Source organism: Oryx dammah, unplaced genomic scaffold, assembly GCF_014754425.2.
Source record: "Oryx dammah isolate SB20612 unplaced genomic scaffold, SCBI_Odam_1.1 HiC_scaffold_21, whole genome shotgun sequence".
In the NCBI taxonomy this organism is placed as follows: Eukaryota; Metazoa; Chordata; class Mammalia; order Artiodactyla; family Bovidae; genus Oryx; species Oryx dammah.
In genome coordinates, this window is record NW_024070205.1 from 21,214,185 (window position 1) to 21,227,583 (window position 13,399).

General features: G+C 36.7%; 1 protein-coding gene across 7 annotated transcripts in view; it reads right to left on the reverse strand.

Annotated features, from left to right (window-relative positions):
- The window catches only part of RASAL2 (RAS protein activator like 2), a 394,323-nt gene that overhangs the window by 170,585 nt on the left and 210,339 nt on the right, over window positions 1-13,399 (reverse strand). For all 7 annotated transcript variants that reach the window (XM_040263908.1, XM_040263910.1, XM_040263909.1 and 4 more), the window contains exon 3: window positions 12,248-12,374. In XM_040263908.1, the coding sequence (XP_040119842.1) occupies window positions 12,248-12,374 (127 nt within the window). The remainder of the gene's footprint in view (window positions 1-12,247; window positions 12,375-13,399) is intronic.

Here is a 13,399-nt window from a genome sequence, read left to right on the forward strand (position 1 = left end):
GAAGGCATGGCAACCCTTCTTGCCTGGAAAAACCCATGGACAGAGGAGACTGGTGGGCTACAGTCTGTGGGGTCACAAAGAGTCAGGCACTACTGAGCATGGGGAAAACACACACACACACACACACTACTTCTCATGCACACACAAACACACACACATACTACTTCTCATGTACACACACACACACACACACACACACACACACACACACTACTTCTCATGTTTATCTTCCTGAAGGAGTGCGTCCCCCTAACTCAGCTTTCTTAAAGAATGAACTGTCTGACAGTTGTTTGGCAGTTGTTTTTTAGTGTTAGATCCCAGAAAATCTATTCAGTTCACATTGGACTTTTCAGATTCTGTGTGTATTCACCAGTGCCAAATCAGACTTTGTGTGTGTGGAAAATAAAATAGAGTAAAATTTATAAATTAAATGCTTATAATAATAAAGTGAGAGGAAGCTGATAAAAGCATTTATCTATGTTGCTTATCACCTCAGGTCTAAGAGGATGTTACAACTAGCATTGAGCAAACATGGAAACTTGCTTTAGTTGTTGTCTGATTATTTATTTGCTTAGATTTCTATGTCCTTATTGTTAATTCAGTCCCCAATTCACTTCCTGTTGTTTCAGTTAACTCAGATATATCAGCGTGGTCTTCTTGGGGAAGTCCTCACAGCAGTCTTCTGACTGCTCCAGTCTATACTGGGTGTCATTATTCTGAGGCTGTGTACCTGGGTTCTCCTTGCAGGGTTCTCCTGAGGGTTTCCTGTGTCTCTCCCCTGTGTTGGATCTCCTATCCTATATCTCACATCCTGCTCATTCTTGGTGAAGAATTTATCCCATTTAGCTTCAGGAGAAATGGTGTGTAGGAGGTAGTTTTTTTAACCTTGCATGTCTGAAAATGTCTTTATTTTCATGTGCTATTAGTGGCTTAGAGCTATACTATATAGAATTCTGTATTGAAATAATCTTCCTTCAGAAGTCTGAAGGCATTCCTCATTATTTTCTAGCTTCTGATATTGCTGATAGAAGTCAGAAGCCATTCTGACTTAGTTTGTAATGTTTTCCCTTTCTATGGCAGTTTGCAAAATGGCCTCTTTGTCATCAGAGACAAACTGAAATTTCCCAAAAATGTGCCTTGTCACAGGCACTTAGTAATTCCTTTTAATCTGGAACGTCATATCCTTCAGTTGTGGGAAATTTGCTTAAAATATTTTGCTAGTGATTTCCTTCCCTTTGTTTTACTTTTTCTGGAACTCATTGTTTTGACTTCCTAACCTGATGCTCTAATTATTTTATCTTTTTTCCCCTTTATTTTCTGGGCTATTTCCTCATTTTCATTTTCTAGCGCTTCTATTATTGGGTCTTATTTCTGTTATAATTTTTTAATACACAGCACAAAGCAGTATTTTGGCTTTGTATTTAACATTCAGTTCTTGTCTCGTGTATGTCATATTTTCTCTCTCTGAAGATAAGCACAGTTTTTTGAAGTTTTCCAGTCCCTGCATATCTCTGCTTCCAAATTTCTTTTTCTGTTGTTGTTCTGGATTTTTTTCTTCCATCCTAGAGGCTTTCCTGATGACAACTAGCCTTGGGAATGTCAGTGTCCTTAGGTCCTTGCTCTTGGGCTGGTAAATTCTCCAACACACTGATCTCTTGCCTGGAGGGTAAAGGCAAAGTGAGGGAGACAGGTAGAGGAGTCTCATCATTCAGTTTGCAGGTGTTCATTTTATTCCCTTGTGTTTGATAAAGTACCCTGTGCTCTCCATTTTGCCTGGTATGCTCCAGCCCAGAGACCCTTGAGTTTTCTCCCCCAGAGAACTGACTCGCAACCTTACATTAGGGTAGAGATGGGGGTGGGAAGAGCAACTGTCCAGTGGTCTTGGGAAGAGGAGAAGACTGAGGGATCTACTACTATTCATTCCTGAGGCCATCGATTCCTGGACTATTTGAAGATTTTGTGGTAAAAATCAGATTGGTTCTTGGCTTTCTTTGTTGCTAGATTAAGAATTGGCCTTCTCAGGTCAGGTAGGTCATTTACCACACTCCATTTGCTTCCCAGCATTTGATTTATTATTATATATTATTGGGTTTTGTGGTTGTTTTCTTCTTTGTCATTTTCCTTATTCTTGAAGGACTATGTCTTTAAAGGAATATCCCATTATTATAGCTGTAGTGAGGTTTCTGAAAGGAATACAAGTACATGCTTATGTTCAATCCACCATTTTTCTCCCCAAAAGTCTAGGCTGAATCAAAAACCATTCCTGATTGTTTACACAACTCATTACCATTCCTACCCAATTCTCCAGTCACCAGAGTGGTTTACTGAGGTTAATATTGCCTCAGAACAAGTTGAGAATGGCTCCTCACCTGGGCATCCCATTTTAGAGGGCTCTAAGTAAAAAAGAAAGTTTATTAGACTAACTTAAACATTAACACATATAATACAGCTTTCTAAACTCAGCAAGTAGCTCATCCACAGTTAAACACTGACTTCCTTCATTTCTCCTTCCCCGGTTCTTCTGGACTTGCAGCAACCCTTACAATAGCCTGTACAAATGACTTAACTGAGTCAGAAAAGGAATCTTTTACTTAAGACACTTCACTGACATCTGTTGGATATTTTACAAAATAAGGACAAATCAACAATGACAATTAAATGACACACACCCCTACTTGTAGGGGTACACATAATTTGCACCACCAGATGTGCAGCACTGCCTTTGAATCACCTTTCACAAAACTAATCTCTACTATTTCAGGATGAGGGTGAGGAGGAAGATAAAAGAACAAACCAGGAATCTAAACATTCCTTTATAACTTAGAAGAACTGTGGTCTGACAACTTGACTTAAAACCCATTTCTTCATTTAAAAAATGATTTAGCTGTTCATCTAAACTTAGCTCATAAGAGTGAAATAAAAAATGACTTTAGTACCAGCAGGCCTGCAGCCACTGAATGAGGCAGAGCATGGCAGCCTTCTGGGCCAGGGGCGAGCCCTATGTATCAGCCCAGCTACCATAGTCCCAACACAACAGAAAGGCCCATAGAGCCCATGTAGGGGCCTCGGGTGGCCAGAGAGAGTGTACTGCTAGGCCTCATACAATGTCTCCTATATAAGGTCACTTATCCAAAATCAGGAAATGTAACTGACCTACTTAATACAGGGGAAGAGAATTAGGCAAAATAAGGAGACAGAAGAATATGTTCCAAACAAAGGAATAAGACAAAATTCCAAAAGAAGAACTAAGCAAAGAAGACATGAGCAATCCACCCAATAAAGAATTCAAGGCAATGACCTCATATAAATATGCTCAAGGAACTTGGGACAAGAATGGATGAACAGAGTAAAAAGTTTAGCAGAGTTAGAAAATACAAAGAAGAACCAAACAGAGTTGAAGACGACAATAACTGAAATAAAAAAACATATTAGAAGAAATCGAAAGTAGATTAGATGGTATGGAGGAGCAACGCAGTGCAGTGAAAGAGAAGTGCAAGCCACTCAAGCTGAGCAGAAAAAGAGACAGAAGAGTTAAACAAATATAAGGGTAGTTTTGCAAATACCGCTGAGGCAACATCAAGTGCACTAACACTCACATGATACCAAAAGGAGAAGAAACAGAGAGGGGAGGGCAGAGAACTTATTTGAGGAAATGATAACTGAAAATTTCCCTAATCTGGGAATATCTATAATAAGTAGTTAAGGGATAGACACAACAAAAGATGTAAAGTATGATGTCACAACATTAAACATGGCAGGGAGTGTTAAATGTAGGGTGGTTAAAATGTGTTCAAAGTTAAGAGAGCGTCAGTGTAAAATAATCACATGTAAACAGGCTGTTACACATGAACTGCATGGTAAGTACAAACTGAAAATATATAACAGATACACACCGAAATGAGGGAAAGGAATCCAAACATAACACTAAATTCTATGAAAAGAAAGCCAGGATAGCAATACTCAGATCAGAAGAAATATACCTTAAAACAAAGACAGGAGACAAACAAGACATTACATAATGATAAAGGGATCAATCCAACAAGAAGAGTTAACAATTGAAAATACCTACACATCCCACACAGGAGTACCTAAATACATAAAGCAAACATTAAAGGAAAAAGTGGTAAGACAATAATAGAAGGGGGCTTTAATACACCACTTACCTCCGTGAACAAATCATCTAGACAATCAATAAACATTGGCCTTAAATAGCACATTAACCTATTTGCATGTAAAAGAAATATACATAGAACAGTCCATCCCAAAGCAGGAAAAAACACATCCCTCTCAAGTGTACATGAAACATTCTTTGGGATAGATCACAAAACAAATATCAGTATATTTAAGAAGACTGAAGTCATGTTTTCTGAACATAACAGTGTGAGACTAGAAATCAACTATGGGAAAAAAACTGCAAAAACTACAAACATATGGAGGCTAAACAATATGTTACTAAACAACCAATGGATCATTGAAAAAATCAAAGGGAGAATTAAAAAAAATAATACCTGAAGACAAATGAAAACACAATGATCCAAAACCCATGGGATACTGCAGAAGCAATCGTAAGAGGGAAGTTTACACTGATACAAGCCTCCCTCAAGAAACAAGAAAAATCCCAAATAAACAATCTAGCCTTAGACATAAGAGAACTAGAAAAATAAAGAACAAGCTAAATCCAAAGATAGAAGAAAGTCATAAAGATTAGAACAGAAATACATGGAGACGAAAGAAAGAAAAGATCAGTGAAACTAAGAAGAGGTTCTTTGAAAAGATAAAAACTGATAAATCCTTAGCTAGACTCATAAAGAATATGAATAAAAAGAGAAGGACTACATAGATAAAATCAGAAATAAAAGAGCTTATGATCGACAGCACAGAAATACAAAAGACCATGAGATTACTATGAACAATTATATGCCAATGAAATGGACAACCTGGAAGAAATGAACAAATTCCTGGAAATATACAATCCCCCAAAACTGAATCAGGAAGAAACAGAAAATATGAACAGACTGATTGCCAGGAAACTGAATCAGTAATTTAAAAAAAGCTCCCAGCAAACAGATGTCCAGGGCCAAAGGGCTTCACAGGAGAATGTTATCAAATATTTAAAGAGTTAATACCTTTCTCAAACTATTCCCAAAGGAATGCTTCTGAACTCATTCTATGAGGCCACCCTTGCCCTGATACCAAAATCAGACAGACATGATCCCCACACCCCAAAAAATAAATAAAATAACAAAGATTACAGAACAATATCACTGATGAATATAACATGCAAAACATCCTCAGCAAGTATTAGCAAACTAGATTCAACAATACAATAAAAGGATTATATACCATGATGAAGTGGACTTTATCCCAGGGAAGCAAGGATAGATAGTTCAATACCTGCACATCATACACCATGTTAACAAATTGAAAATAAAAATCATATGATCATCTCAACAGACGCAGAAAAAGCTTCCAACAAAATTCAACATCCATTGTGATAAAAACTCTCAACAAACTGAGTATAAAAGGAACATACTTCAACATACTAAAGACCATATATGACAAACCCAGAGCCAACATCATATGAAACAGTTAAAAGCTGAAAGAATTTCCTCTAAGATCAGTAACAAGACAAGGATGCCCACTCTGGTCACTTTTATTCAATACAGTACTCAAAGTCCCAGTACAGCAGAAAAGAAAAGAAATCCAAGGAATCCAAATTGGAAAGGAAGAAGTAAAACTGTCACTTTGTAGATGGCATGATACTATACATACAAAATCCTAAAGACGCCACCAAAAAAACCTATCAAAACTAATAAATGAATTTGATAAAACTGCAGGCTACAAAATTAACATAAGAAATCTGATGCATTTCTATACGCTAACAAAGAGCAATCAGAAAGAGACATTAAAAAAACAATCCCATTTACAACTGTATCATAAAGAATAAAATACCTAGGAATTAATCCAACCAAGGATTAAAAGACTTGCAGTCAGAAAACTATAAGATATTGCTGAAAGAAATTAAAGACAACATGAACAAATGGAATTCTCACAGATGGAAAGAATTAATATTTCCAAAATGATAATACTACCCAAAGCAATTTACAGATTCAGTACAATCTCTATCAAAATACCAATAACGTTTTTCACAGAAATAGAACAAAATATCCAAAAATTTGCATGAAAACACAACAAAACCCTAAAATAGTCAAAACAATATTGAGAAGGAAGAACAAAACCAGAGGTATCACATTCCCTGATTTCAAACAGTGGTACAAGCTATAGCAATCAAAATAGCATGGGAGTGGCATAAAAACAGACACAGAGATCAAGGTAAGACAAATAAACTCAAGCTTATATGGTCAATTAACCAAAGAAAAGGAGGCAAATATATATAACAGGGAAAAGACAGCCTCTTCAATAAATGGTGTTGGGAAAACTGAAGAGGCACATGTACAAGATTCAAACTGGACTACTTTCTCACACCATATGCAAAAATAAACTAAAAATGGATTAAAAACCTAAATGTAAGACCTAAGATCATACAACTTCTAGAATAAAATATGGGCAGGATGCTTTTTAACACTGCTGTTAGCAGAATTTGTTGGACTTGTTGCCTTAGGTGAAATAAGCAAAAGCAAAAATAAAGAAATGGAACTACATTAAACTAAAAAGCATTTATACAGCAAAGGATATATAATCACATACAATTTTACACATATAAATTTAATAGCCAATTTAAATACTGACTGCTACCGTACACAGATATTATTTATCAATATTTAAAATTAGATCTGAGAAACAGACGCAAAGACTTAGAGAACAAACATGGTTGCCAGGGGGAAAGGGAACTGTAGATTGGGAGTCTGGGATTGACACGTTCACACTGCTATATTTAAAACAGATAACCCACAAGGACCTACAGTACAGCATAGGGAACTAAACTCAATACTCGGTAATAAACTAAATAGGAAAAGAATTTGAAAAAGAATGGATACATGTATAATGAACCACTTTGCCATACACATGACACGAACACAACATTGGTAATCAACTATGCTCCAATATCAAGTAAACATTTTAAAAATTAATGTGAAAAAATAAAATTCTATTATTTGAAAAATGGAAGGATATGTTTCTTGCAATATTAAATCTTCATTACTCTCATTTTCCCTTTTTTCAATATTATCATTACCATCCTATACCTAGAAGAGTCTAGCATCTTTAAAATACTTCATAAGTTATCTGCTGCTGCTGCTGCTGCTGCTGCTAAGTCGGTTCAGTTGTGTCCGACTCTGTGCGACCCCATAGACGGCAGGCCACCAGGCTCCGCTGTCCCTGGGATTCTCCAGGCAAGAACATTGGAGTGGGTTGCCATTTCCTTCTCCAGTGCATGAAAGTGAGAAGTGAAAGTGAAGTCGCTCTGTCGCGTTCGACTCATAAGTTATCTAGATACTCCTAATAGTGAATGTCTTGGGAATAAAAAGACAGTCATCATTATTTTATATGCAAAATCAGATCTCAGGTTAATTTAATAAACAGAGCCTAAGATCTGAATAATCAATATCTTCTATAATTTTGATTAAATGAGTTATCCTTTCCAATAATTTCATTAATGTCTTAGAGAGTATATATTCTATATTTTAATATTCATTTTCTTCAAAATTTCCTCAAATTTTTATCACATGGGTCAATAAACAGGAAAACATCAGTGCAAGGTTAGTTTTTCCTCAAGGTTTTTCCAATTTAGTTTCCCTCTTTTTTGGTGGTATTATTTTAGATCTTCTGTTCAACTTTATTTACACAAACATGAAAACTGTGCATTAGCTAACACTGACTCTCAAAGACTTTTGATATTTTTTTCCTATGCTTGATAACATGTATCAAAGGCATCCTATGTGAAACTGTAATTTTTAAGTACACTTACCAGATATTTCCAGGTTTTGAGGACTCCATGATAATGAAACAAGTTTAATGTCACAAGCACAGTTTTTTTAAAAAAATCCAGAGATTTTGTAAGTAAGATCATGGGGTACTTTTAAGATTTTATCACAATGTAATAAAACAGAGGCATGAAGATCTCTGCAGCTTTGAGTTACTAGATATTTGGTTTTAAATATGTTGGTTCAATTTCATTTTTGAGAACTGAGAAAAGGTACAGTAATGAGTGTTTGCACTTTCTAATCAAACCAGCTTTATGATCACACTTCTGATGTTATTTACAAGCAAGATTCTTGCTCATTTCAGGCTCTGACTTTGCTCTGCCCACTTGAGCATCAAAGCATTAACCTTACAGGAACGTTAAAGAAGTGCAACAACCAGACCAGACAAGGTTCTCAATTCATCTTTGTGCAATCCCCCAGACAGGCAGCAGACAACACACAGTAGTAGAGACACATTTTCCTCTATATACCTATGCATCACAAAAATGTTGCCTACAGTTCAGCTTTCACTTTCTCCCATTTAATAATGTTCTTAAAAGGTATCCAACGGCTTTTTAAAAAGCTGAATTCATATAGGTTATATTTACATTGAAAATGAATATTTACCAATTCATGTGGTCAACTGATACACCTTGCTGTATTGTTTTTATGTAAAGACTCTACCATCTGAAGAAGTGATTTGCTTTTGAAAATTCAGCAAATTGTGCTTTTGCATGGTTTGAAAAATCTTTTTTTCTGATGAATAAATTAAAATCTGGATACTGTCACCAGGGGAAAGTAGCTTTTTTCTTGGTTTACTAAATTTGGAAATGGGTACCTAAATCTCACTTTCAAGAGAAAAGAATTTGCTGTGTCAAAATATTGTGTCAAATGCCATGGTAAATATAAATTTCGTGTGTCTGGGGTAAACTCTTGAATGCAGGAGACTGGGAACTAGTGAGTGAGAAGGACACTCTATGCTTATCTATTCCCCACCTGCCTCCCCACACACACTTTCTTCTTCTGAGTTCTTAACATTTATTGACGCTAATGCTAAGTCACTTCAGTCGTGTCTGACTCTGTGCGACCCCATAGACGGCAGCCCACCAGGCTCCCCCATCCCTGGGATTCTCCAGGCAAGAACACTGGAGTGGGTTGCCATTTCCTTCTCCAATGCATGAAAGTGAAAGTGAAGTCGCTCAGTCATGTCTGACTCTTCACGACCCCATGGATTGCAGCCTACCAGGCTCCTCCGTCCATGGGATTTTCTAGGCAAGAGTACTTTAGGTTCCTCAAAACTGTGCATTTGCTCATGCTGAACTATGTGAAAGGCAGAAATACAGGCCTTCCCATCTTTTTTGCATTCAAGTTTCTTTACCAGTTTGAAATCTCCAAAGTACAGTAAACTGGTAGCCACTAACGAAAGTTCTTCACAGATCCTTTACATTCATAGAGCTCTTTTCTGTTACAAGTTCTCTGAGGTAGAATAAAAGGTGCATGTTTTTCATGAGTGGCTAATTCTTCATAGCTGACTGCCTCACATCTGAAATCAAAATGCATGCCATGGTTTCACATCCGCAAAAACTGATCTGTCCTCCCTGGAGTTACTCTACTGGAGAGGAAGAAAGAGAGAGCTTGCAAAGGGAAAGAACCCTGCCAAAACAGAAGGGCTTCCTGACACACTTGACTGACTCACTTGCAAACAAAATTCTTGTATTTTCATTCTTCTTCTCTGGTCCGTCCTTTACTCATGTTTCCTCATCTTCCTAACCTCTAAATGTTTCCGAGCTTAGTCTTTAACTTTTCCTTTCTACCTAAATACCCTTCTCTGATGATATCATTCAATCTCATGGCTTCAGACACCATCTATTTGCTAAAAGCTTGTGACCTGTATCTCCGGTCTGCACTCTTCCCTTAATTTCCAGACTCACATATTACTACTTGTGTATCTAATAAGATCCTCAGACTTAAGATGTCCAAACTGAGCTCCTAGTCAGTCCCACTTTCAAACTTGTTCCTCCCAGTCTTAAAAAATGACACCTTCATTCTTCTGGCTGCTCTACCCAAGTTCTTCACTCTTCCATTTCTCACTTCTCACATCCAATCCAATGAGCAAACTGGCTTGTTGGCTACACCTTCAAATATAATCTGGTCACTTCTCAGCCCTTCTGCTACTACCATTATGGCCCAAGTGCTTTCATCTCTGTTCTAGATTATTGCAGTAGCGTACTAATTGGTTTCTAAATTTCCATTCTTGCTTCCCTAGTCTCAGTATTGAAGTCTACAGCTTCCCTCTCCCAGAGTAAAAGCCAAAGCTCCCACAATTACCTATAAGACCTTCATGATCTGCTTGCCAAAGAGCTCAATGCTGTCGTCTCCAACTACATCTCCAAACCACACACAATCTGCCACAGTAATAGCATATACTGTGAACAGTCATCAACAATCTATCTCCCTAAAAGAATTTTCTAAAGGCAGAGATCTTACCTTGTACCTCTTTTCATTCTTAGGGACTGGCATAAAAAATATATATATATGTATACGTATATCTGTGTGTGTGTGTGTATATATATATATATATAGAGAGAGAGAGAGAGATACAGCCAATTACTCAATTAAATATCTGACAGTGGGAAATTCTGCCTCAAGACAAATCACTGGGAAGTAAGAATGGAACAAAAGAATAATTATCTAATTCAACATTAGACTGGCATGTAAGGAAGAAAGGCTCTAAAAGAATCTTTTCCTCTCTAAAATTTATGAGTGATAACTCCCAGTGCTAAATTTAGGAAATCCACTCCAAAAATGATGATGGACAAGCATGAACCAAGATGGCTGCCAAATCTGTTTTTAAGAACAGAAGGTAAGAGGGCTGGCTCTGGACTACACATCTTAGTCACTTCACCTTAGTTTGTCTTTGGGACCTGTACCTGGAATGTTGGCCATAAATTTAACAATGTACTATATATTCCCTTTCTATAAAATCACAATAATCACTCAGACTATAATTTCACTGCCTCAAAATCGACCGATTTTTGTGGATCAAACCATGAATAGTCAGAGAATCCCAGAGAAGATGAGAAAGAGTCATCAACATAACATTACAAATAATGACAGCAAAGGAGTTGAAAGAAGGCAACTCTGAGCTAGTCCAGTTCACACAAAACTCATATATGAAATACAAACAGGCTATAAAATGGTCACACCCAGACAGGTTTGCAATATAACTTAAGCCCACACCTGAACTGGTTTCAACACATTTTAAAGAAGGATGAATGGAAACAGGATCAGAGGAAAATTTGATTCTTCCAAGCAGGACCCCTTGAAGAAGTGTTTGCTAACCTGACTGATGTCTAGAAAAGCAACAAATGTCATAGGATAAAAAGGGAACCAAAGGATTCAAATTCTGACAAAGCTCCATTTAGAAAGTGAAAAGATATGAAGAAAAAGGCAAAAACAAACCAGCAAACAAATCTTGATTTTTAAAGCTACAACCAAATCACAGAATTATCCATAGTAACAAAACAAGAGACAACAAATGATTGTTTTACCTACCTACAAAGTGTCTATGACTAAATGTCTAGGTGCACTGAGCGAACCCTACTACTACAATGCAAAAACACCAAAGCAACTCCTATGTTTCAAACTCTCATTATTTCATTTAGCATCATTATATTCCCTTAAAATTACCTGACTATTTTAATTATCTAAATATCCACTGTTAAGTATGCAAGGCCAAACAGATTCATTTGGTGAGAAACAGAGAAAGAACTGCTTTGATACTGACATTACTTCCTTTAGTATGTAACAACTCAAGTGGGGTTTTTTGATGTCTCCCTTGTGTCAGCCACTCTAAATACAAGCCTGAAAATAACTTACACGAGCTATATAAAATTGGCTCAGGTAAATTAGCCTAATCCAACTTTACACTGTGCAAGGCAACACCAGTAGTTATGTGCACAGGACACAAGCCATTCAATACTAAGTTTTCAACCAAAACTGACTCCCTAGTGCCTCAACAGAACCATCTAACACTCTTTAAAAATTTAAAGCCAAGCAGTGAAATCAGAAACAACACATCAATCGACATGCCTAGGATTTTTCTACAACCACACTAGTGCTCAGATAAATTTTATCTCTGTAAAACAGCTTTGCTATCACTTGGTTATAAAGAATAAAACTTTCTAATGACCTCTGACTATATTTTAAAGTACGTACTTAACAGTAAATGCAAGATGTTTTCTTTTATTGTAACACTCTCAATAACAAGTCCATAAATTACTGGATACAAATTAGTAATTTCTTCCTTTTACATAGTAGCTTACCCAGTTTAGCGGCGCCCTCTGGCGGGTATTCAGGAAACTGACCCTCGGAAGGAACACTGACAGTTCTCCGCAGGCATCGCCCTTTGGTGGAATCTGCCTGCTGCTCTTGTCCTCCCTCCACAGGTATCTAGTAAACCAAAAAAGAGATGAAACTTAATTGTGCCATGAGTACCTTCTGACTGAATAACATTTTTAGGTGATGAAGGTAGGAGTGTGCCATCATCAGAGCAAAATAGAAGAAATGGGGAAATAAAGTCTACACAATGGTTAAAGTATTACTAACTCCTTTTAGGAAGCTTTTCTTTAAAAAAGAAAACTGAAAGATCAGGAAAGGTGAGTATGTAAATGAGCTTTCATGAAGTCTGTTCAAATCACATCCAGGTGTGTATCTGCTTGAGGAGCTTGGAACCAAAAACAAGACACCCACACAAGTTAAGATTCTTTCGCATCAGAAACCTGTCCACGAGTTCCAATTCTGTCCACCGTTCAGTAAGGTAATGGAAATACAACCAGCCAGAAATATTTCGGTCTAAAATTCTTGTAAAAGAAAGTTTTGTTAGATAAAAGTAGTAAAATCACCCAAATTTTCTCCAATTTTAGAAGTAGGCACTTAGAGATAGTTAATAAAATACTATCTATACATGTTTTCAGTCAAAACATACAGATACATGCATAAAATGGCATATATTCTTCCACAAGTGAGACTACTTTTTGAAATCCTGAAAAATATTTTTTTCTGGCATAATTTTTCTTTCTGATTGTACACGTGGAATGAGAACTAAAAATGGTATAAACGATGTCTGATGCCATTAACTATTTTATAATTTACACACCGGTAATCACTGTGAATTAATGAGATGGCTCTGAGTTCCTTTTTCTTCCCCCAGTTTTGGTAATTGCAAAAGACCAAGTCATCTTACTTTGGGAGAAGGGCAAAAACTTTTCACAATGAGATTTTATTAGTAACCTCTATCGGAATTAAGAATAGTGTTCATAACATCTTAAATAGTTTGGCAAACTATGTCAGGAATTATGGTACCAAGGCCTCAGAATCATGCCCCTGCCCCTCACTCAAATGGGCACTAACTGCCCTTATCTGAGTTTCAGGCTCAATCACAGAAAGAGGAAGTTACAGAGAGAAAAACAAGAACT